This window comes from Tachysurus vachellii, chromosome 10 (assembly GCF_030014155.1).
Source record: "Tachysurus vachellii isolate PV-2020 chromosome 10, HZAU_Pvac_v1, whole genome shotgun sequence".
Lineage (NCBI taxonomy): Eukaryota > Metazoa > Chordata > Actinopteri > Siluriformes > Bagridae > Tachysurus > Tachysurus vachellii.
Window position 1 is genome coordinate 12211936 of NC_083469.1, and position 25667 is coordinate 12237602.

At 37.4% G+C, this 25667-nt stretch overlaps 3 protein-coding genes across 4 annotated transcripts in view; 2 read left to right on the forward strand and 1 right to left on the reverse strand.

The window, feature by feature from the left end:
• LOC132852337 (1-phosphatidylinositol 4,5-bisphosphate phosphodiesterase beta-1) overlaps window positions 1-639 on the reverse strand; it is a 44728-nt gene extending 44089 nt beyond the window's left edge. For both annotated transcript variants that reach the window (XR_009649114.1, XM_060879485.1), the window contains exon 1: window positions 273-639. Coding sequence is in view for 1 of the 2 variants with exons in the window: in XM_060879485.1 (XP_060735468.1) it covers window positions 273-371 (99 nt within the window). In the remaining variant the exon portion in view is untranslated. The remainder of the gene's footprint in view (window positions 1-272) is intronic.
• Window positions 640-2326: 1687 nt separating this feature from the next.
• tmx4 (thioredoxin-related transmembrane protein 4) lies at window positions 2327-15360 on the forward strand. The gene is made up of 8 exons (XM_060879488.1): window positions 2327-2722; window positions 3176-3291; window positions 8626-8671; window positions 9336-9464; window positions 9622-9667; window positions 10384-10485; window positions 10871-10934; window positions 12842-15360. Exons 1-8 carry the CDS (start codon window positions 2550-2552, stop codon window positions 13072-13074), a joined length of 909 nt encoding a protein of 302 aa, XP_060735471.1. The 5' UTR covers window positions 2327-2549; the 3' UTR covers window positions 13075-15360.
• Window positions 15361-16120: 760 nt separating this feature from the next.
• On the forward strand, window positions 16121-24433 carry hao1 (hydroxyacid oxidase (glycolate oxidase) 1). Its single transcript, XM_060879487.1, has 8 exons — window positions 16121-16295; window positions 18356-18507; window positions 19655-19910; window positions 21838-22013; window positions 23074-23165; window positions 23585-23743; window positions 23825-23894; window positions 24039-24433. Exons 1-8 carry the CDS (start codon window positions 16159-16161, stop codon window positions 24104-24106), a joined length of 1110 nt encoding a protein of 369 aa, XP_060735470.1. The 5' UTR covers window positions 16121-16158; the 3' UTR covers window positions 24107-24433.
• Window positions 24434-25667: the final 1234 nt, after the last annotated feature.

Below are 25667 nucleotides of genomic sequence, written 5' to 3' on the forward strand. Positions count from 1 at the left end.
AACAACCGAGAGCAGTGGAGCATGCTGGTGCATTAAAAAGGACAAATACACTGATCGTTTAAGTGCATCAACCTGTTTATGAACGTTCGGGATTCTGCATGGGTTCAGAATACGCTGAGGTGGCGCGAGCTCTCTGATAAACGGATGGCAGAGTTGCCCAAGCTATCTTTCTTATGTTTAAATTTAAAACTTATGTTTTGATGAGAGAATTTAAGTTACAGCTTTTATAAAACGTAATCCATTGAGGGAAATCGCTGTTGTCCATGACTTACCTCGTCCCATTTCATAAACCTGCTTCCTTTCTTCAGACTCTCCGGTACGCACACCGGCTTGAGCTGTAGCGCGTGAACCCCGGGCTGTGCACTGGCCATTCAGCATGCACATTTATCTCCAAGAAACGAAAAACAAAGGAGGGGAAAGGACGGAGAGCGAAATCTTCTGTCTTCTTCCAGAGCCCTGACAGGGCTGTGCGTAAAATGACTGAAGATTAGGACCTCTACATGCGCGCGAACATAATTTATATATTTTTTATATTCTGATGTTGTCTTTAAATACTGTGAATTATCTTGCTGGGAATTCCGACAGACTGCGGAGATGCGAGAGGTAGAAATGAGCAGCAAAAGAAGAGCGCTCCTGAATGATGGCGAGTAAATGGGAAGGGGGGGCTGGCAGCATGAGTGGCCTCCGCACATTGACTCATTTGCGGCACTTCAGCGCTTGAACACTTTGCTCGCTGGGATTCAGCGCCTCCTAGTGCGTTTGGACAAAGGCAAGGTGAGCAAAGCCCGCAATTTGTGCATAAGGGACCCAAAACAAATAAGTCGGACACGCAACATGGTTATTCTTATATATCTAAAACATTTCCCCAGACCCGTGTGACATACGGGGATGTTGTAGCCTAGTGGTTATGCGTTCAAGTCCCAGGTCTACCAAGCTGCCATTACTAGGCCCCTGATCAAGGCCCTTAACCCTCAATTTCTCAGTTGTGTAAATTGTAAGTTACTCTGGATAAGGGTGTCTGCTAAATGCTATAAATGAGATTGCACTGACCCCACTTCTTTTTTTTTCTATATCAGAGTTGCTAGTAAAGCACCAGATACTGATCCAATACTGAAATACTTTCTGTAACTGAGTCGACTCGTTACAAGATTCTGTTCCCACAAATCAGAGGATTGTTTGTTGTTCAATGTGCTTCACAACCCTGATTTGTGCTGTGCATGTGGTTTTAAATGGTCACAGTATGACAACCTAATCTAAAATATAAAATGCATTATAACATTTTTTATGCTGTCACTATAATAAAAAAAGATTTACTGTAAATTATGTCATATGTGTGGACATATGACCTTCACCTATACATGTGCATTCTCCAATTAGTACCTGTGTTCACTTTACTTAATTAAACTAAAAGACCCACACTAGTCCAGCATGACATTGCCCCTATGCATTAAGAAATGTTCATGAAGATATGATTTGCCAAGGTTGTAGTGGAAGTCAAGTGGCCTGACATCAGTGCCTGACATCACTAATCCTCCCCACAACCACCCTCCAAAGTCTAGTGGAAAGCCTTCCTAAACACATGGAGGAGAATATTAATGCAAAAGAGAATGAACTGTCATAAATATCTGAAACATTGAGTATCTGAAATGGAGTCCTGATTTCAGGTGCATTTTGACTAACATTCGATTAACCATGAAACAGTGAGACCACTGAAGAAAATTGTAATAAAGACAATTTCACCTTTCATTATATTCAATTAAAGCATAATTTAGGAATACAACTTATAAAAAAAGAACAAACCATATCATGTGTTTCAAATAGATTAATCAAATTAATAATATGAATGTCCACTATCCTTCGTTTGTTTGTTTGTTTGTTTGTCTGTCTGTCTGCCTGTCTGTCTGTTTGTATGTCTGTCTGTTTGTTTCTCTTTTTGTTTGTTTTGGAAACTTGCCAGATAGGTTGAAAGGATGAATAAGTGAAGGTCATGTGTTGACACTAAAGGTGTGCATTGGGGCATTTAGATGGTTTATTCTTTCAGTTGTTTGCTAGTACAAACTGCACACAAATGCTGTTATTGTTCAGTGCTGTTCAGTGCTTGCATTTCTATGTTTGTTTTTTTTAACTATAGTGCAGAGATACCAAAGTCGACAGTAATGTAGGCCTTTTATATTTATGAAATTCATATGAATATTAATGGAAACACCTTATTTTTACTGAATTTCAGACGATACATCGTCATGGATACTACATAGATCTGTCGCTGTTGAATAATGAGAGACGTCAATCATTTTTCTAGCCAATCACAGGCAGCTGGGGCGGGGTCTGTGAAAACAACTGGAGGATTCAAACTGAAAGTGGCGCGTTTGGTGAATCTTAGGCGGGACATTTTGCTGACAAACACGACATGGGAGCCATTACAACCAACCAGATACTACCATATTCGGTGCCAAAGTAGCCAGAAATCTGCGTAAGGCGTGTAATACACCTTATTAAACAGAGGGCGAGGCAGTTCAGGTCTCTGACAGTCATACGTGTGTGCAGACAATATGGCGGGACAGAAGCGTCCACAGCAGCTGCTGCAGCTTTTAAGAAACATGTTTTGGTTTGTTTCACTTTTCCCTGTTTTAATGAATGTCAGTGCTCAAACCGAGAGCAGCGTGTTGACAGTCGCTGACTCAAACTGGACACTTATTCTGGAGGGCGAGTGGATGTTAAAATTGTGAGTAGTCCAACAGATTATTATTATTATTATCATTATTATAATAATTCAGTATTAAATGAACTGCGAGTTTAATAACCGACAGCTTTAGATTATGACACCACGCCCACTGTGGTACCTTTTATCTCCTGCACAGAGCGGAAGTCATGTAACATTGTATCATTGAGACATTTTACTGCATACTGTATATATAGTATACACTGTTATATATTTTTACTGCATACTGTATATATAGTATACACTACACACTGCATTTATATTCTTATTATATTGTATACTGCATGTATGCATGTATACACTATTTATGGGAGAGCTAGCATACAGTGCTAGCTAATAGAATGTAGCTAATTTTGTTGCCTTGCTGTTGTGGTTGTATAATTCTGCACACTACTTTCTGGTTTTATCTGAGAACCTTTCCAGCTAGAGGTAATGGTGCTGTTTATGTTCCCACAGCTACGCCCCGTGGTGTCCAGCGTGTCAGCACATTCAGAACGACTGGGAGGCTTTTGCCAAACAGAGCCACAGTCTGGGGATATCAGTGGGAAATGTTGATGTCACACAACAACCAGGTGTGTCATTTAGTTTCCTTTCGGTTTTGCAGACGGCGTGGAAGTTGAAAAATTATTCAGGTTTATAACAGGACAATAACACAGGCCTCTGTAGTAGCAGCAGCAGCTCAGCTATTGAACTGTGTGTTGCCAGATTGGTATATATAACCCTTTTACTATTTAATCAAAGTTACTTCTGTCTCAATTTCGTTACAAGTTAAGATTTATAGAAAATACTTATTTGTTTAATTAAGGCATAGCCACAACTTAATGTTTACAGGCCAAAAGCATGAGATGACCATGAAGTACTATGCCTCGGCCATGACATATCAAAGCCATGACTATGAATTGTGTAAAGCCTGATTTACTTGGGAAAATGGTACAAATCTGATTCAACAAAGGTGATTTGTGTTTTTTTTTTTTTTTTTTTTTTTTTTGAGACAACAAACTAGGTATTTCAAGGTCCAGTATTTCTGCAGCAGAGCAAAATTGCACATTGTAAATTTACATTTAAGATATTTCACAGATGCCCCAAATGCATTAAGATTTCTTACTTAATAAAAGTTATTTGAAGCCTTTGAATAAATACATGCTGGTGGTATTTGTTCACTAAGTCACAGACCAAGAATACCCTCAGTCTAAAAACCCTCAATCTCTTTGTTGAGGTAATATAGTAAGAAAAGCGTCCAGGATGCACTAAATATTTATTTTTTTCTTTTATAAATTCTTTGGACTTCAGTTAAGACCAGTTATCTTAGAATCTGTACACAGGCTGCCAAAGTAACGTCACTGTGACCAGAGACACCTAATGACAAAGTTCTGGCCATGTCAGGTATTTTTGAGGTTTCTTAAATCTTTACAATACGCATAAATGCCATCAATAGGAGGATAACATACGATGACACAAAACTTATGGGGCAGCTGCAAATATGGTATTGGAAATGGCAAAATGTAACAAGAAACATACTAAATTAATTGTTTTTGAAGATTTCCTCAAGTTCACTGCATGGATTGATAAATTAGCAGAATGTGATAATCATATTCATCACATAATTTTACATGGAGATTTTACACATCATCACATTATATCAACATCACTGTTATAGAAGCAGTCAAGATTTGATTGGTTGATTGATTTGAAGTTATAACATTAAAAGAGTACTGTAATTACGCAGTGTAATAAAGTCTTTACATGAGTCCCAAATTTGACATAATATGTTGTGGGAGCAGCATACTTAAAACTCTTGTTAATTATTTAGCAGGAGTGTATTTACTTATAGTGATGCTGGCAAAAATGGTGTATCCACATCATTGTACATTAAGTCTTTATGCAACATTTTCTAGGCTTAGGTTCCTGCAGCTACAATGCTGATCCAACTGATGTGTATCTATCTTTCTTATTTATTTTAAAATACAAGCCTTCTACAAATCACTATGTTGAATTAGGACTCCAAGTAACTCAACTTGTGTTTTAGCATACAATGAACCAACACACAGAATTTACCTTATTAATGTAGCACATTGTGAGAAATCACAAGGTTTCACTGTCAGACACTTTAGAAAGCAGATGAAGCAACTGTGACTAATTTTAACCTTCTGAATAATCACACTGTATTAGTATTTGTAGGTCATGTTTGTTGCAAATGAAACAAGTGAGAACTGTATTGAGTCTTATTGTTGCCGAGCTTGTGTTTTTGGCTTATGTCATAATGGGAATGAGAATTTATAACACTATACTGTATATTGTCAGTGTATTCTGGTACCTGGGTGTTGAATAAGCATTCCCCTTGTTATATTACTACATGCTACAGGTTCTTTAAGTTAACAAATCACCATTAATATAAGGCTTATTTGGGGAGTAGAAATGTGGTCTACCTATCAGTGTGTGCATCTCTAAAATAGAAAGCTCAGGTCAACTGCATGTTAAAACCAATCTTTCAAAAGGACACTGAATAACCTTGGTAAAGACTAACCTGGGGGAGGAGAGCCAGGGGAATTGGGGAAGGACGGGGTAGGTGAATAGTTAAGGGCATTTGGTATACAAACAGCAGCCTAAAGATGGCTATTTTACTTCAGATGATTTCAGACTACCTATAATAAAAACCAAACCAAAAAAAATGTGTGTGTGTGTGTGTATATATATATATATATATTATAACCTATGTCTTAAACCTAATTCTACTTATACATATACTGTGTTAAAATATGTGCTAATTTACAATAGTGCTGGTCTTGACTAGTCTTGAATCCAATTACTCAGAAGGTGTTGATTGCATTTTTTACTAGCCTTACAGCTCTGCCGGTAGTGCTGGCTGCCTGGAGTTGTACAAAAACCCATTTCTTCTAATATCTTATTGTTTCTATAGTAACACATCATCCAGTGTGTATTGTAGAGGCTTTGCATAATCTCTTTCTCTGTGTCTCTCTCTGTCTCTCTATATAAATATGTGTGTGTGTGTGTGTGTGTGTTGCTAGAATATTTCTGAAATTTCTATATTTCTGCATACATATAACCCAAAACATTATTTTATATATCTGTGAGAGGCAAAATTATGTGAACCTCTAGGATTAGTATTTACTTTCAAGGTCAAATTGGAGTCCATCTATCCGTCTCCATGAGTGCTTTATTTTATTTAAAGAACAGAGATATATCAAAGTCTGATATTCATGACACGTGTTTGTGGAAGTGGATCATGGCAAAAACAATGGAGATTTCCAAGGACATCAGAAAAAGAGTTATTGTTGCCCATCAGGCTATAAAAGTTTACGAAATCATATTTAAAGAGTTTGGACTCCACAAATCTGCAGTCATATAGATTCATTACAAATGGAGGAAATTTAAGACCATTGGTACATACCAGAAGTGATCAACCAACAAAGATCCCTCCAAAAGATGAATTGTCATTGACATGTAATTGTCTGTTGGGTCAGAAAGGAATACAGGGTAACTTCTAAGCAACTAAAGGCCTCTTTTACTTTGGCTTATGTTAATGTTTGTGAGTCTGCCATCAGGTGAACACTGAAGAACCTTTGTGTGCAAGGCAGAGTTGCAAGGAGAAATGCACTACTCTCCAAAATAATATTGCTGTCTATGAAGTTTGCTAAAGATCATGTGGACAAGCCACAAAATAATTTGTGGAGGAATGAGACCAAAATAAATCTTGAGAAGCATTATTTTTGGAGAAAGGAAAATACTTAAATCCACCATAAGATCCTTATACTGTCTGTGAAACATGATGGTGGTAGTATCATGCTTTGGGCCTGTATTGCTGAATCTGGGTCAGGACAGTTTGCCTTTATTGATGGAACAATGAATTCAGAATTATGCCAGTGAATTCTAAAGGAAAATGAAAAGACCATGTCCTGGTTCATGAAGTGTATACCAAGAAAAAATGCACCAAGACAATGAGCCCAAGCACCCAAGTCTGTCTACTAAAGAATGAATAAAGAGGAACAAAGATAATGTTTAGAATGGAAAATTCAATGTCCTGAGTTTAATCCAAAAGAAAAATTGTGGAAAGACCTGAAGCAAGCAGTTCATGTGAGGACACCCATCAAAGTCCCAGTGTTGAAGCTCTTCTGTTCTAAGGAATGAGAAAATTGGATTGAACAAACAGTTACTAGAATCTTTATTTACAGTTATTGCTGCAAAAGGGCTCACAACAGATACTGAAATTAAAGGTTCACATACTTTTTCAAGTCTCAGATCATAGATCATATTTCTCAATAATTTAAAAAGTAGTAAAATATATATACACACATACACACATGGCTCATTTGTTTGATTGCATTCACGCTGTTTACTTAAAAGAATCTGAAGGTGTTGCAAAATATTTCTAAAGGGTTCACAAACTTTCAAGTGACACTGCATATGTATCTGTGTGTATATATATGTTCATTTTCTGAAATGCAGTGATGTAATGGGACACACACCTTCCAAAAAGTTCAACTTTTGTCTTGTCAGTCCACAGAATATTTTCCCAAAAGTCTTGGGGATCATCAAGATGTTTTCTGGCAAATCTGAGATGAGCCTTTATGTTCTTTTTGCTCAGCAGCGTTTTTTGTCTTGGAACCATTTTTCCCCAGTCTCTTTCTTATGGTGGAGTCATGAACACTGACCTTAACTGAGGCCTGCAGTGAGGCCTGCAGTTCTTTGGATGTTGTGGGGTCTTTTGAGACATCTTGGATGAGTCGTCACTGCACTCTTGGGGTAAATTTGGTCAGCCGGCCACTCCTGGGAAGGTTCACCACTGTTCCATGTTTTTGTCATTTGCGGATAATGATGTCTTCCTGAATTTCTTTGGATCTCTGCATGATGTGTAGCTTTTGAGGATCTTTTGGTCTACTTCACTTTGTCAGTCAGGTCTTATTTAAGTGATTTCTTGATTGTGAACAGGTGTGGCAATAATCAGGCCTGGGTGTGGCTAGAGAAATTGAACTCAGGTGTGATAAACTATAGTTAAAGGTGGGGTCTCCGTTGTTTGAAAGCCAATGTTGACATTTGAAATCACCAAAACAAACACGCCCCTAACCCAAATGGGCCCCACCCCTGTATTGATAGCTCCGCCCATACATACATACGCAACCCAGGCAACTAATGGAAAGAAATGTGTCTTTATCATAGCTGAAGGGAAGAACAATACGATTGCAGATAAACAAACAAGCAAAAATGACACAAGCATAATCATGCAAAGGACGGCATATATTAGTTCTGTGAAACAAAGCAAAACCAACGTTACTTACTTATCGAGAAGGAAAAAAGCAACCTCAGCGTCTTAAGTAAAGTTGGCCCCATATTCACAAATTCGAGTTTCCCGAGTCAATAACTCCTGAGCTAAATGCTGTTACTAGCAAAATGCGGTTGTAGCTGCCTCTCTACATTACTACGATAGAAAAGAGGTATTATATGTGTAGTAACAGCGTTTAGCTCGGGAGTTATTGACTCATCTGTGAATATGCGGCCAGCTTCCCGCTCCTTTAGTTCTCTCCAATGCTGGAAAGCTGATTGCGTGTGCATATTTTTGGCCATGAAAGAAAGAAGACTTCTTTCTTTTAGTGTGTTCTTGCAAATAACAAACCCAAGCCACACTGTCTCTTTGAGGCTGCCTTTTACACACTGCTTGCAAAAGACGGATGTCTGAGGAGACCTCAGCTGCTGGGTGAAAATGAGACAGTTCACTATCAAAAAAACTGAGTTACTTTACTTGAATTACAGCTCCACTATTGAAGCAGTATGAAACTCCCACACTCGCGAGATGAGCCTGTAGGACCTAGAGCTGCATTACACCCTCTGCTATATATATTTCTGTAATAACTAATTCTCTCTCTCCTGCCCTGTGTTGCTCTGTTCTGCAGGCCTGAGTGGGCGCTTTCTAGTCACCTCGTTACCAACTATCTTTCAGTAAGTCTCCAGAGTTCTAAGTTTGAACATTGTATGATGTTGAAAACACTAAGCACTTTTATTTTAATTGAAAAGAAGCCTGCATCATTTGATATATTTGATATAATACGATACAATACAATATATACAGCAGAGAAAGTGTTTGTGTTTTTGTAACATTCTGTTTCATTTTGCATCAGATGCATTTTTAGTCTAATGAAGTAGTTTTGCCACAGGATGCTTCACAAACTAGACCAGATAATTAACAAAATGATATATACACCAACCATTTTTATTACCAAATTTGACCCATTTTGTTGATTGGGTGTTGCACAAATACTATTTAATGTACAGTAAATGGTTTGGGATGTAGCCATGAATTCTCCCCCAAATGTGTATTGCTTGGCACTCACAGGCATGAGTAAATCTTAATTTTAGCAGTTTAATAATGGAAGTAGAGCTCTATCTCGGTTAATTTATGTGTTAAATAAACAAATTGTCAGGTAGAACACAATGTGTTCATAGCTTGTATATACAATACATCACTAGATCTCTCCTTAAGAGAGCAATCAGTCATCAGTCTGCTTTGTTTTTGGTTAATATCTGCTTGACTACCTCTCTGTGGAATATAATCATACCTCATTTTATAGTCTGTGGTCAAACACTCATCTCCTGTCTACTGCAGTGCTAAAGATGGAAGTTTCAGAAGATACATGTCATCACGGGCCTTTGACGAAATCCAAGCATACATTGTTCAAAAAAAGTGGAAAGCTGTGGAGCCGCTGCCCGGATGGAAATCACCATCATCGATCTTGTAAAGAATACATTCATCTCTCTCCATGTCTCTTCAGTTAGATGTGTTCAGCACTCAATTGAGTCATCACATACCAGAGATGTTTCGAGCAAATCTGAGGCTGTTTGTGCTGTTGTTAATCAATTATTGTTTAAATATATTTTCATTTTTATTTCAGAATGTCAGGAATGGCTGGTCTGTTCCGCCTCTCTGTTTGGATTCGGGTATGATACATTTTATTGGATGTTTGTATAGGAGGTAAACAACAAAGACAACAAAGGTGGTGTGATAAGGATCTCTGTGTTGTGGATTATTTTCCTATAACGGCACATCCTGAGGTGTTTTTTGTTCCTCCAATATTACAGCAAATTGCTAATGGTTACATTTTGTACCAGAACATCTGCAAGACAAATTTGTTCCTTTTATCACTTATATTATGACAGTCATTGCCTCAGTTTCTCTTGAAGTTAATAACAGAGCGGAAAATGCTGCTGGTCTTGTTGCCAAGACTACAGCTACAAAAGTCTCTGTCCTTAAACTTCCCCATGGTAGAAAATACAGAAGAACCAGCTGACTGATACAAACCACTGACCTGTAGAGTCTTACCATGAACGTTAAATAAATGCTTTCTTACAGAAATTTCACCATATCAGCAATTAGATATTGTTTTATAATCTGTTTATTAGTAGCTTCATATTATTCAGAACATTCAATATGCAATTTCTTTTAATTTGTTTTAATATAGAAAAATTGCTGTTATAGAAAATTAATCAACAAGCTTTGGGAATCAAATACAACAGTTCTGTGATATAAAAACTGAATAAACACTAAGAAACTGACAATCATCTAGACCTTTAATTTGTGAATATTAAAAACTTGTACCACATTTCAAGCTATCTATGTCAATGAATCATCCTCACTATCTTTTTATTCAATTCAGCAAATCCACACATACCTAACCACCACTCTTGGCATTCCTTCATGGAGCTCTTATCTAATCTTTGCCATTGTCACGCTGTTCCTGGGCCTTCTTCTTGGCCTGGTAAGTAAAAATGACCTAAATCCAGCTTGGTGAAAGAATGAGTATGATTATGATTATTTTAGTGAACGTGTTTCAAGCATAACTTTTTCACAATCCTGTAAAAGTTAAAGGACCCTATAAAGGCTTTAACATTTGGAAGAGAATGTACATGACTTTCTCAGTTCTAATGTAATGATGGTTCTATTACCACAAAGGGATAATGACTTGCAGCATTAGGAATTATGTAAGAAAATAAAGGTGTTCAGCAAAAGTGTTATACAACTGTTGGTTGTGTAATGATTATCTATTATACTGCACGTTTGGGAATAAAGTGGGTGGAACTGGAACCTTGCATTGTATAAGAACTTTTGTCAGTACTCCTAAATCTGCTGTGCATTTCTAACAGATGCTGGTACTGATCGCAGACTGCATTTGCCCATCTAGATCAAAGTACAAAGAGGATAAAACTGGTAAGATGGATAAGATCACTAGTGCCATACAGTATGTTAAAATTATAGTATAGCTGTACCTATTGTCAGTTTACCAAATGTGCCATATATCAAGACTGAACTAGACCTAAATTAATATATATGAGAAAATAGGCAAATGAATCCAGAAACAAGTGCAATCTGATGTTAAAACATTTCTTTTGCTTGTTGATTTTATTTCCAGAACGGGGGTGTCAGGAAAACTTTTATTTCAGGTAGACTAATTCATTTGAGCTTAACGTCTCAAAAAATGAATACGAGATGAGCGTTTTCTATATGTAAATTTCTTAAAGTAAATCCCAAAAAATAACCCTTAATATTTGGTCACAGAATCTCTTGCTTGCAATAACGTAATCAAGGTGATGACCCAGTAACCTGACCAAACTTTAGCATTCTTCTTTTGTCATTTTGCATCTTTCAGTAGTTGTTTATTTTGGGGGTTTCTTCCTTAGTCTCCTTTCAGGAGCTGAAGTGCTGCTCACTTAGTTTAAGCTGATGATTGACTTGATCACTTGATCAGTTTAAAACCCCTGATGAAGTGCAATGTTGTGTTAGCAATGTGTTTTGTGTCATTGTCTTGGTGCATGATCAAGTGCCTCTAAATTAGATCTGATTCAATTCTCTGTAATTTGGCAGACAGAAGGTTTCTGTAGACGTTGTAACTCATGGTAGCGGCAGAATGAATTCAATCATCAATAAAGATTTGTGGTCCTGTTCCAGAAACAGTCATGCAAGCCCAAGCCATGACACTACCTCCACTCTGCTTGACTTATGAGCTTGTATGTTTTGGATCATTATCACCTCCTTTCTTTTTCTACACTTTAGCCTTTCCATCACTTTGGCAAAGATTCATTTTTGTGTGATAACTTTATCTCTGTATTTCTTTGTTAATTCCAGTCTGGCCCTGTGTAGGTTGTTGCTGATGTCACTGACTGTTGTTTTTGTTTTTTTTGTTTGGTATTTTTTGTTTAACAGCAAATGCGATCTTCATGAGTGAAACTCAGGGCTGAAACCAAAAGTAGTCAACAGTGCAATTAATTGTTAAACAATCAGCTTGCACACCTGGGTCTCAAGAAAATATGGCAGGCACATATTCCAAAATTGTGTGATGGAGAGTGGGATATCTTCAGTGTATATCAAGAATGGGTTTTGCCTTTCTATTACTATCAGAGGCACCTGTATATAAAGTTGCTTTTCCCCATTTTTGTATGACATTCAATATTGACTTTACAAAGCTGCCAACATATACAATATAGAATTTGATAGCAGTAACGGGTGCTTTACTGCCTTCTAAAGCAGCATTTAGAACATATGAATCAGATTCAGCCAGCAGAAAGGACATTTGGTGTAATAAAAAGACATGCTTTGGGCCGAGCACTTTTGCTCTGCAGTGCACTTATCTAGATAAACTTTGACTTGTGAATCTATGTACCAAAAAACAAGTAGTTGAGACTGTGGTCTCTTTGGTTGTTTGTGTTGGGGGTGGGGGGGCGATTTAGAAGATACTATTTAGCCGTCACTGCAGACTTCCTTTTGTTTTTCATCTTTGTTGACAGGTAAAGAACGTGGAGGATTGTGCTGTGAGAACATATAATATTTTTTTAGTATTATACTATACATACAGTATATACATTATATGCTATTTTAAATGTAAGCATATAAAGTAAGCTTATACACGCCACTAGGTCTGTGTAAACCCAAACTGTCTGTAGCTAAGTATCAGTGTTTTGTTATTAATACTGATAGCATGGAGCCATCTGGTTCTGTGATTAGCATGTGTATCTTTATAATCAATTTGGTTTGTTACCGATGGCTGCAGTGTTGTATAGTATATTACAAAAATGCACTTCTACACTTTATCTTATCCACTCATGTCTCTGCCTGTACAGTTGTACTTCAGAATGACGAAGGATCTGAGGATGAAGTTGACGACACTCTGACAGAGGAGAAGCATGTATCTGATCTGGACAATGAGAGTGAACGGGTGTCTGGAGAGGAAGAGCTCACAGAGGAGGAAGGAAGCCCAGGCACTGAAGCTGCAGCTGGTAACGTGGAGCAATCTGCTGAGACCTTAGTGCGGAAAAGGAAACCTCAGGGTCCAATCAGTCCTGAGGCCACATAACACTTATGCACAGGCTGGAATTCTGAAATGCAGTTTTACACTAAAATACAGCAAGTCCACAAAGCTAAATGCAGCACTGTAAGTGCCGAACATGTATCTCCACTTTCTTATCTGTTTTTCCCAGCCAAGCCATGTTTCTGTCAAACCCCAACTGTGGATTCCAGTATTTTTGTGTGTAAATTAGGAGAAAACATTTGTATTTGCTTATAAACAAAACTTTTGCCAAGGATACATCACACAGCAAGTGGCTGTAATGCTCTTAAAATGAAAAGAAAAATTATTTAAAGTATATATTTAATTTTAAGATTGCTCCAAAAACCTGTTTAATATTTGTATTTTGTAGTTAGGAGGTACATGTACAAATAATGCTGCAAGTGGAATGGGTTTTTGTTCACATCGTTGTTGATAGTTAAAACAAAAGCTGATATAGATATATACAAGCACATGCTTTTACATTCCAGAGCCTGAAACTGCTTTTGTAAAAGTTTCAGTGAAAGTGAAGCCATCTGATACAGAAGGCACTGAAGAATCCTCATCATCATCATCAGTGTCCATTATAGATTGTAAGCTGGATGCTCTACATCAGGGGTATTCAAGTCTTTAGCAGTCCCATTTTTAGAGACCTATTTAACTCAACAGATTTATTTTCCAAACAGAAACAAAAAACATAGCTACTTTATTTAGACTTGTACAATTTTGCAAATTTATTAGAGCCAGATTTTTTTCCCCTGAACTGTTTATTAAAACATTAGAAAAAACATTAGTCATTAGATACTGCTTACAATATTTATTGGTGTAATAACTGTGGTAATGTTGGATTGTAGTTTCCATTGCTGTACCAAAATAAGAAAATCACAAAACCCCTGAGTGTGCTTTATGAACCCCTTTGAGTCACATTGAGAAACTTGGCTCTGTATGACTTTCTCAGTGTTTTTTAATGTGTGCATAAGTATTTAAAAACTCCTAATCACTGATCTCTGCTAACAGGTTCCATGCACTCATTAAGACTATGTAGTTACAATATGCAATACTCTGTATACAAAGGTGTTTTAATGGTGCTGTCAGGCCGCTACTTTTGTTGTGTGTAGGCTTGTACAATATGGATTTTTCCCAGCTTGCAATTTACCATTTGAGAAATCTATGATAAACTACATCCAACAGCCTTAAACAAGACAAGAAACCAAACATTTCCACCAATTCAGTTTTAAGGTGAATAGGGAATGGTGTAATAATGTTCTCAGTGGTGAAATCAGGAAAAGGTTTGCTGCTGTTGAGCCAAATTCTCCTCGAGTCTCCTTCATGTGCGTGTGTTCTGAAGTAAGCCTAGCAATGCTGCAAATATACCCAAGATGTCTATTTCTGTTATTCTCTTGGTAGGTTACAGTACATATTTGTACACCATATTTACCAGATCGACAGCAAAAAAAAAGCATAACAAAGAGCATGACAATGCTGAATTTTATTGAACGATATGAAGACTTTGTTGATGTGGTGTTCTGCTGAAACTGACAGAATCTGACTCATCTTTATCCTTTTAATAAAATGTCATGTTCCCCACAGAAACAATAGAAATTCAGTTAATATGCAGCATCACTGTGCCTACTCAGGACCACGCAAACCTTTCTGTTTTGCTGATAAATTTAGAGTTCCTGATAAATGTGCTGTAGTTAACTGATGTTACGTGTATACAAGTCTAATGCTAGCTGAGTTAAATATAAACTGATTCATTTTATTATACATTAATGAAATTAAAATCACCTTATGAGCTGGGGGAAGGGGGCAGGGCTGCCAGAGGCAGTTAATAGTGGAAAGTTAAAAAAAATTGGCCAGAAAATGATCTGTTCTTATTTCTAAATTATAACTCCTATTCATAAATTCTGACTTTAATTTACATTGATCCTAGAAAAATGTGTATGTAAAGGTTGGCAGCTATGTTACTATAGCAATGTAATATCATGTATCACCCAAGAATTGTATGTTTGAATGAGTAAAGCTTAAAATAGGCAGTATTTTAATTTGTTGGGTGTTTTTGGAGGTTTGTGTGTTTTGGATTTGCATGTTATTTTCTTTGTGTTTTTGCAGTATATTGGAAAAAGTTATTTTTAGAGCAATGAAAATGGAAACAGCTGATCATTTGGTAGCACATAATTCCAGCAACATTTTCCAGAAATTAATTCATTGCCAGATTATATTAGCCAGATAGTGTTTACGTGATGCTTTGCCAACCTGTCACATGCATTTTATACTATTGACTGTTAAAATTTGGAATATAAACTGTTAATCATGTTTTTGTCTCGTTCATTTGTACACTTACTGATGGCATTGCAGTCAGTACAGTACTGTATGGTCCACATGGAAATACTGTTAATATTTAAAATTATGTCATAATGCAGGGTCAAGTTTTATTTTCTTAACTAAAAAAGGTCATTGACTGAAAAACAAATGTAAATCAAACATTTGGCACCTTTTCTATTTTTTCCTTTGATATAAAGTTCGATGAAAGTTTAGATAACGTCCTCTGAACTCATGATGTGTGGGATACAGAGATGAGAAGAACACTGCAATACTCTTACATAAAGCTGCAGAGGAGGCTATATAGCGAGAAGGATCTTTACCGCCAGGAATATTAACAGCCTACAACCTACACAGCAGTGTGGTGCAGGATGTGCACAGAGGGAACTCTTTCCTCTTGAGAAATATATGCCTATTAACCCAATTACGAATGACTCCTTTTAATCACACATTTAATCAGACATAATGGGCAGCTTGTCTAGATTGCTTTTTCCTTTTTGCATGAAGATCTATGAATAGCTGCTAATGCAAAGTTGCAGGGTTCATCCTTTTTTATTTATTTTTAACACAGAGAACACATGGTATTGATTTTTATTCAAACCTTTTGCGCTGTTCAACGTGTGCATGGACGCTTTACATTTACCTTACAGCTACATCGACCCTCAGTAGATAAACATTTGTGAAACTCCCCAAAGTTTTTGGAGTTAATTATTTATAGGTGAGCTGTTGATTTCTCTGCAATGTTGCAGAGAGAAAGAGAGACACAGATGAAGGGTCATTTTTTCAGGAAACATGTCAGACAAGCCAGTGTGTGTGAGTGATTTTGAGCACCAGGCTAAAAAAATCTTACCCAAAGCGGTATTTGATTATTATTTCTCTGGAGCAGATCAGCAGGAATCACTAGCTGATAATGTAGCAGCTTTCAAAAGGTATGTGATGGTGTAATGTCAAAGCTTTTGCTCTATCCAACATGAACACAAAAAACACAAAAAACAAAAAAAATCTGTTTTGTATGCCTTGAACATGCAGATGTAGATATCTATGAATTTTAGCTGAGATTTTCTGTGCTTCAAAAAGTAGTATCTTGAGTAAGACAAATGTACACAAAAATCCATTTCGTTTCCTTTTTTTGTTGTTGTTGTTAGTAACACTATCGTTTGACTGTGCAGCCTGACTCTAAGAAATAATATGAAATGATTTATGAAGAATTTAGAAAATAATTTTTTTGATGTGCTTTGATACACAGTAATAAATTATAAAAATCATAGGTTTTTTGGTGTTTAAAAAAAGCTCTGTGACTTTTCTGACAAAGAACGGGTAAAAACCACACTTTAATAACCACCCAATAAGCCTGTGCTGCTTAGGAATTCATACAAGTTATTAACTGGAAATCTAGTTACAGTGTGTTCATGCTACACCGCACGTGAACTTCTTGTAATAAAGAAGCCATATAATCAATCAAACGAATAGACTTCTGTCATAGCATATAATAAAAGAAACTTTTTCTGAAATTATTTGTGAAAATTCTGCATCTTGTTTTTCCACAGCATACAGCCCTTTTCTCAGCTGTAATTACTAAGTCAAGTAACACTGTCTCATGCTGTGGTGGAAGTTGTGACGCATCAAGCATGAAATATAAAGCAGTATGACTAAGATTTAGGAAACTGATTTGAGACACCAAGTTAATGACACAGTGCCAACTCACTCACAACAAACAGCAGAAATAAACCTTTAATCCATTTCACAACTTCTACAGTATAGGTTTAAGAGGTCAGAAAGGTTTCTCAAAGAACTAACTTTTCTCTTTACCCTGCTGTTCTCTCTTGTGTGGGCAGTGGGATACACTTCAGAGTCCAGCTGAAGAGAGGAAAATGCCCTAAAGCAGTGTCAACAAAAGCGAAAAGCCTGTCATTATGCCGATAAACCTTGTGCTACGTTATTTATAGTATAATCAAGAACAAACTATTAAGCTCAGGGTCCAGGGAGTGATTATGTAAAGTTAAAGAAGCTGTAGTTAGTCAGCTCTAGCCTGATCACTCTGACTACATCAGCCATTAACAGTGACAGGCAACAATTAAGAGCTCTGTGATGGTGCTCTATTTTTTTTTTCTTCACATTAATGTGTCTGCTTAAAACAGCCCAACAAATTGAACCTGTGTATCCAAAATATAGCTTTCTTCATGCTTTATATAATGGCTGTAACATCACACTGGAAAAACTACAAACAAATACCAAAGCGATGAGAAAGGAGATAAAGAGTGGCTTTGGATTTACATGGTGCATGAGATCCAAGGTGTATTCCCATTTCGTTCCCAGTAATCCCAGTGTAATGCCTGAATCCGCTGTGACACCATCAATGATGAACACGAGAGAAAGGGAGACTGAGAGATGGTGATGAAAAGACAAGATAAGGAGAGGAAAAGAGAAATATAGGGGAGAGAAGAAATTCTTGAGATGAGAAGAGAAACGTAGAAGAGAATAGTCATCTGAGCCTTGATTAAAAAAGGAGAAGCAAAAGACAAGAGAAAAGAATAAGAAGAGATGATGGGAGAAGGAAATGAGAAGTGTAGGGAAGAAAAGAATCATAAGAGAAGGAAAAGAATAAGAAGCCAGGAGAGGAGATGAGCAGAAAAGCAGAAGAGGAGAAGAAGATACACAAATATGGTGGGAGATCAAGGGAAAATAGAAGGCAAGAAGATGAGAAAGAGAAGAAGAGAAGACATATGAAATGAAAACAAATATATAAGGATGGGGGAAAAAGACAAACTGGGATCGTGTCTATTTGCACTGGTAGCTTTAGGGCATAAATAAAAATGAATAGTTGGGAAAAATGACCATATGAACAGAAACTAGAGAAATGACCATATGAAGGATCTGATGTAGTGCAAAGTAGGCAGCTTCTGCACTGAGAGACGAATTACACCAAGTCTATGATTAATGTTCCCCTGCCTCTTTATCATCAGCATGTATTTCCTGCTTCCTGCTCTAGGTGGCGTTTGTACCCACGCGTGCTTAAAGATGTGTCCGAGGTGGACATGTCTACAACTGTGCTGGGACAGAGAGTGAACATGCCTGTGTGTGTAGCAGCCACTGCAATGCAGAGAATGGCGCATCCTGAAGGAGAAACTGCTACTGCCAGAGGTGAGACATGCCACTAGGACACATCACAGTGAATGGTGGACACCATGTTGTAATAATGTAACACACCACGGGGTGGAGCTCTAGGACTGCGTTAGACATGATGTTACAGCAGGGACTATACCTCTTCCCTACACAAAACAGGGATGAATATTTCACACATTAAACTCTTTCACACCAAAGTCTATCTATGGTTTGAGAATAATCTCATCATTACACCCATTTCTCAAATTAAACAGATGAACAGATTCTAAAGGTTGCTGGAAACCTTTAGTTCCAATAGTTCCAATCCTAAGCTTCCTAGCAAAAGATTGCAATTTATCTGCCATTAAAAATAATTCCACAAAGTAAAATATAACAAGGGATATCTATATCACATTCAAAAGAGATTTTTTTCAATATTAAAGTGTTAACATAACTTGGCAATTTTCTTCTATTCTTATATGAAATAATGAAAGAACATCTGTAATAAGTGGCATTTTTGCCTTTATTTTTTTGTCTAAATGGCAAGATCCAATCTCAGAAGTTAATGTGTGACACTGCAAAGGAAGTTGCTTAGAAGCAATGTTTGAATAACTGTGTCACAGGTGTATCTCTGCTGACAGCCCTTTCACTGTCGTTAATGGTTTTCTATTTTCCCCACAATGCCATATGACAATGTGTTGATAGTGGTGCCAGTGGGAATTAGATCCCGGTTCATGTGTACACAAAGAGACAGATGCAGCAGTGCTTAAGTCCTTTAATTGTCCATTTTTCTCAGCTCCCCGTCTGGTACAATGGTACAAATGGTACAAACGCTTCAACTTACATGCTAATATCACCATCAGTGCCACTGCTTCTGTGTTGGGATACCGATCAACCTACAAGACATGTCTTAAGATTGGGGTAAAAAAGAAAACAGAAGCATGGGGAGAACATATGCACACAGGACAGATATTGAAACCCCAGTCCAAGAGTTGCAAGGCAACCATGCTAAACACTAAGCCACTGTGGTCTCCTGTAGTGGAGTAATTGTGGTATATAATAGTCAAGTTGTATTCACAAATGCTTCCTTACGTTTACTTCAAAGTCTTGCTGTTTTATAGCAAAGGTTTTTACAATGAAAGTAACACATAATGTTATTATCTTTGTTATTGTCTCTTTCCTGTAGCCTGTTACTCCGCTGGCACAGGTATGATGCTGAGCTCCTGGGCCACCTCCACCATAGAGGAAGTGGCACTAGCAGCCCCGGCTGGCCTGCGCTGGATGCAGCTCTACATTTACAAAGACCGATCACTGACTGAGTCTCTGGTTAGGAGGGCTGAAGAGGCAGGGTATAAGGGTATCTTTGTCACAGTGGACACACCTTATCTTGGCAAGCGTCGTGATGACGTGCGGAATCGCTTCAAGCTGCCCACTCATTTGAGGTAAAAGTGGAGGCACCTACGCGCAACATGCTCATGTGCCATGTACAGGGTTTCACAACCTGTTCTGAAAGTGCACGTGGGTGCTTACTGCAGGGCAAACTGCACACAATGCCAGTCTACTAGTTAAAGGAATTTAGCAACTGGAGTCATTCAATCTGTTCTGCTGTTCTATTCTCCTTTCACTATTGTATATAAACTCTATTCTATTTAAACTCTATCTCAGATGTTTCTGAAATTCTCAGAACAGCTCATTTGGCACTAATAACCAAGTCAATAAGATCACATTTTTCCTCATTGTGATGTTTGATGTGAAGCTCTTGACCTGTATCTGCGGGAGTTTATACAGTGTACTGCTGCATCATGATTGGCTGATTGGATAATTGCATGAATGTGCACGTGGTTCTAATAATTGTCTTTTATAAGTGTAAAGTAAAAGACAATTTAATCATAAACATTATCAAATAAAAATAATAAAACCTGACACTAATATAGCGCACTATTTTGTCTGTCCAGAACCACTATAACTACAGTTTGCCTTGGAACATAATCATTGTGCTTTAACAACATGCTTTAACAATCTCAATATTGTTGTGTTAATGTATTAATCAGTTTAACATCTTGTGCATCCATTTCCATTCTTTGTAGGTTATGAAATATGTACATTTCGTTCAAACATTCACTTAACCCTTTTGCCTCAACACATTCACCTGGTCCTTGAATTTGAACTTCCTGAAGGGCATGGCTAAAAAAAAACAGGGTTATCTCATTTTTTTTTAAAGATTTTACAGTTAATGATTGGGATAGCCATGTGATCCTTAAGCCAGTAACTTTTTTCCAGAGGCCAAAAAAATGGATCTTCTGCTTTGAGTTTATTTGGGATGTTACACAGCACAGTAGATGTAGAATGGCTTGTATGAAAGTAGACACTACTTTTTACTAACAGTCTTGGTCTAGTATATTGATTTAGATACTGTGTTATACTATCAAAAAAGCTATAGAGAGTCACAGTACTGTTCCATACAGAAACCCAACAGTGTCCTGACTAATCTTATAGCAGACGTATGGCAATAAAACAATTTGTTTGTTTATACTGATTGAAAATGTCAGATAAGTTGATTTCCAATTTGCTATTCCAATCTGAAAGCATTATTGTGGGTAGTAACTGCAGATAGAGTTTGTTAATACTATGCTAAAAACCTGTTAGCATAGTAAAACAAATAATATTAAGGAAAAAACAAATAATATTAAAAAAAAACATTAAAAAAAGAAATATTGTTGCCTTAGATGACAATTTTGAACACATTTTCATAGTTTCAATGATAAAAATGGTTACTTTATCAGTTATTTTGGTTATTTTGGTTAAATGGTTACAGTTCATGCAAGTAAGTGTCTAATGCTGATAGTCTTGTGAGATTTCTTGAAAAGCCCATCTGAATTTTGGCCCCACACAGACAACTTTGTTTTCCTCTTGAAAATGAACCGTGGTCCCTGAACAGGTTTACGTATTTATAGAACAGAAATCTGGCTTTTAAAACTAGGGAAACTTTTCCCCTCACATCTTACAGTAGATTAGTAAGTCGCTCATGGGGATTAATAGGAACTGGTTAATCTTCACTACCCCTCATTACATTAGGCTAATGAAAACAACCTGATGAAAGCAAAGGCTTCCTGTCCTGTACTACAAGGTACATTATTGCAATCTGAAAACTAAAACGATGCATGGTACTCCTTTTCCACCAGAAATGACAAGATGCAGCCTTTGTATGTTTTCCTGAATTCTTTTTACGATGTAGCAGCAGCATCAACAAAGTGCTTTTGATCAGCAGTGCTACCTATTGGCTTAATTCCCAACCTGGCTTTTTAAACACTGACCAAAAACAACAGTCTGCAAATAAATGTGATTTTTTTTGCAATCTTTCTTTTCCAGGATGGCCAATTTTGAAACGCCTGATTTAGCATTCTCATCAAAGGAGGGCTACGGGGAGGACAGCGGCCTGGCAGTGTATGTGGCTCAGGCCATAGATCCTACACTGAAGTGGGAGGACATAGCTTGGCTAAAAGGAATCACTTCCTTGCCTCTGGTGGTTAAAGGAGTTCTGAGAGGTGAGTGCTCCAGCTGGGAGGAGTGATTAGAGTGTCTGCGCTCATCAGTCTGTGGCCTTTGGTCTTTGGAAACAAGCCACTGATGTACTGTCTAAAGGATTTGCATAATCCGATCAAAACGCAAATGATATGTGAGCTGCATGTCAGCAAGGGTGTGTTAATTAAATACAGTGTATACCTTATTGGTAGGAAAATTATGCAGAGACGTTTGCAGCTCCAACATGTAATGGAGACCATATGGCTAAAACCGCTGTTATCTTTCTTTGCGATCAGCCTTTAACTTTCAGATATCGCTCGGTCTGGAGCTAAAATCACTTTGTAAATGGAGTTTGAGGGTTATGATGTGGAAATAGAAAAAGAATGGTCTTTATGGGAAATGACACCATCTTCAATGGCTCATATACTCGGAACACACACAAAAACTTTAAACAACCACAGCTATTTTAATAATTTCTTAGGCAGCATGAAAGGAAGTATTAACAGTTCAGGGCAAAATATTATTGCTTTCTTTAGATATCCTTTACATGTATTTTTACCTATATCTGATTGGTCAGAAGGTGATTCATATCTTAAACAGCAGCTTTAACAATAAATTCAAATTCAATATTATTGGTTACATGCACAAACATATACAGTATGGCGTGTTGCAAAATGCTTTTTTTGACTGACGCTCACATAAAAATATAATAAAAATAGAATTTACATAAACCAGAATTTAATTCTATGCAGATAGAAAAGGAAAACATAAAAATATAATAAAAGGAATATAAAGAACAATAGTACCAACTGTGATTCAAACAAATAAAAAATAATAATAAAAAATAAGTGAATAAAAAGAAAATAAATAAATAAATAATTCTTGCTTCTTTAAATCAGATTAAAAAAGGTTTTCTTACTTAAACAAGAAAACGTGTAATCTGCCGCAACACACACAGCAAGCCATTGTTGAACCTTTTCCTACAACACCCCATTGTGTTTTATCTCTCACATATTATGTGAAGAGAAATGTGTATGTTTAACTTAATCCCAGCATTTTGTTTATACTGAATCTGTGCTGCAGCGGAAGATGCCAGAGAAGCTCTAAAATATGGTGTTGATGGGATACTTGTGTCAAACCATGGAGCAAGACAGCTTGATTGTGTTCCAGCCACTGTAAGTGCCTAGTGAAAGAGTAAACACTGCTTATTCTTTGGAGATCTCCAAGCCACATGTTATCTCTTCAGTAAACAACTGTGGTCAGAAAATTACATCTCAGTTAGTGTTGCCTGGGTGTTGGTTCTTCAAGGTGTGACACTGCAGCATGACTAAAAGCTCTGATTGTAGGTATCACACAATTCTTTTGCTGTATTTTTATCCAGTGTTATTGGTTTATTCCAACATAGCAACCTAAATATACTGTTTATTAAATGTCAAAAGGTTTATGGAAACTAGCCTTTTTTACTGCTCTGACGTCTTTGTGGGTCATATTTTCTAGCACGGTATGCAAAAATAAAACACAAGTAAGAATAGTTCAAGTAAGCTAAAATGTGATTACTAGATGTACAACACAATGTGCCTGCGTATGAGCTCAGATCGATGTCTTGCCTGAGATTGTGGAGGCCGTGGGTGGCAGAGCTGAAGTTTATCTGGATGGAGGCATCCGCACAGGTACAGATGTGTTAAAGGCCCTGGCGCTGGGGGCTAAGGCTGTGTTTTTGGGAAGACCCATCCTGTGGGGTCTGGCCTGTGAGGTAAGACATCTGAAAATATGATAACAGAACTTTTTTTTTAACTTTACTGTCATCACAAAAACTACATTTTGCTGTTATTAGGGTGAGAAAGGGGTCCGAGATGTGCTCCAGTTGCTACGAGAGGAACTTCACCTGGCATTAGCTCTTACAGGTACTGCTTTCCAGTTCATCCACACCATGATGAAGTTGTGACTTCTACTCCTACTACTTCATTTTCTATATTATAATTAGTTGTTAGGACATGCTGCATTTAATATTTAATTTTTTTTATATTTTTTGTGTTGTACTGCAAAAGGATCCCGATCTGTGAAGGAAATTGATAGGAACCTTTTGAGAAGATCTGAGCAAATCCCAAGGATCTGATGACCTGCACAAAGCTCTCATTAAAATGTTGGAATTCTGAATTTCTAGAATATGACTTAAGGTATAAAACAGATACCAAGAAGTTATTAGAACATGTTTATATATAAACATATTAATTGACATACTAGGAGTCATACTTTCTTTTTTATTAGCCTTCAGATATTACGCGCAACAGCAATATTGAATTGAATTCTGTCAGGTAATTATACACAGCATTTTCTTGTTTTGAACCAAAAAGTTCATACTTATATGTCATACAGTTCTTCAATGTCATGCTGTCCTTATTTCCTGACTATATTAAATGGGCCAACGTTGCTCATTCTGCTTCTTGTTAATTTGTAAATTTTTATGTAACACTAAGGGAAATTCATAGCATGTAGGCTATCTCTGGCCTGGTGCTGCAGCATGTCTCTCATGAATATGTAAACTCCCTTGACTAGGCCCACAAGGCAAACGAGTTTGTATGAAGTTCAGGAAGGTCACCCAAACACTTTGGGATTTCTTTACTAGCTCTTTCCATGGCTGAGCCACTGCTTCTGAATGAAGCCATTATATGCATGGTTCGGTGCAGGAAAACAAACTTTGTCAGGACTCTGTTCATTAGCACCTAGCACTTTGTTTGAACCTCCTCCGTTTGCAGGGGCCACAGTGGGGAACTTTTCCCTCCTGCCGAAATCAAATGAAATGTACAGTTTATAAAGGAAGCTCAGGGGATTTCCACCACGAGTCTGGGATTGGGATGAAACAAAAATCCTCCATCCAACATAGGACAAATTTAAGATGAGAATGTTCTTTGTTTTCTAATGCAAACATGACAAGCATGGAGAAGTCTGTCACCCTTTTATTGTTTAGATATGTTTGGCGGAGAGCGATTTTTAACATGGCTGTTGGTTCTAACAGCAGGAGTGATGGTGTGGTGGTTCAACTGAGGAAACATTAATCCTTTACCATGGCTGGAGATCATAAGTGATTATATTACACAAATAGGTGACAAATTAAAGGGGAAAAAATGGTGGTGGAGTCCTCTTTAAGAAAATTGTCACCGCAAATCAGTGAGGTGTTCTGAATGTAATAAAAATAATTTAACCTGTGGTAATATTTCAATCCTGAAAATGATGTAAATCATTTGTTCTTTTGAATCCATATGATAACGAACACGCTGTATTAGCAGGATCAAAGCACCAACTGAGGTAATATCCTTTTAAAGAATGGCGTTCATCCATCCAGCAAAGACTTCTGAGCTGTACTGAAGCTGTTCCGGTGGCACATGGTTGCCAAACATCCTCCTAAAACACTTTATGTTGTTTTTTGTGTATGTGTGTAGTGCTGTTGGCCCCAAGCCCAGCATGTATGGCTTTAGGTTTTTCCATAGTAAGACCTAAGCTGCATGGAACAGGGTGTGCCTTGTTGAGTCTTGTGGTCGTAATGACAAGACACTGCCTCAGTCTCACAGCCCACAGACCTACAGAGGCCTCAGAGCTCTGTTCCACTCATCACTCTGCACCTGTGTGTACTCCAAGTGCCCTTCTGCTCTCAAGCCACCGGACACGTCTCTGCAGCT

Excerpts from the sequence above, each read along its gene's own strand:
- tmx4 (XM_060879488.1), top strand. The coding sequence starts at position 2,550 with ATGGCGGGACAGAAGCGTCCACAGCAGCTGCTGCAGCTTTTAAGAAAC. Across the intron at positions 2,723-3,175 it reads GGCGAGTGGATGTTAAAATT|CTACGCCCCGTGGTGTCCAG; the intron begins GTGAGTAGTCCA and ends ATGTTCCCACAG. Across the intron at positions 3,292-8,625 it reads TGATGTCACACAACAACCAG|GCCTGAGTGGGCGCTTTCTA; the intron begins GTGTGTCATTTA and ends TCTGTTCTGCAG.
- hao1 (XM_060879487.1), top strand. The coding sequence starts at position 16,159 with ATGTCAGACAAGCCAGTGTGTGTGAGTGATTTTGAGCACCAGGCTAAA. Across the intron at positions 22,014-23,073 it reads GGTTAAAGGAGTTCTGAGAG|CGGAAGATGCCAGAGAAGCT; the intron begins GTGAGTGCTCCA and ends TCTGTGCTGCAG. Across the intron at positions 23,895-24,038 it reads CCTGGCATTAGCTCTTACAG|GATCCCGATCTGTGAAGGAA; the intron begins GTACTGCTTTCC and ends GTACTGCAAAAG.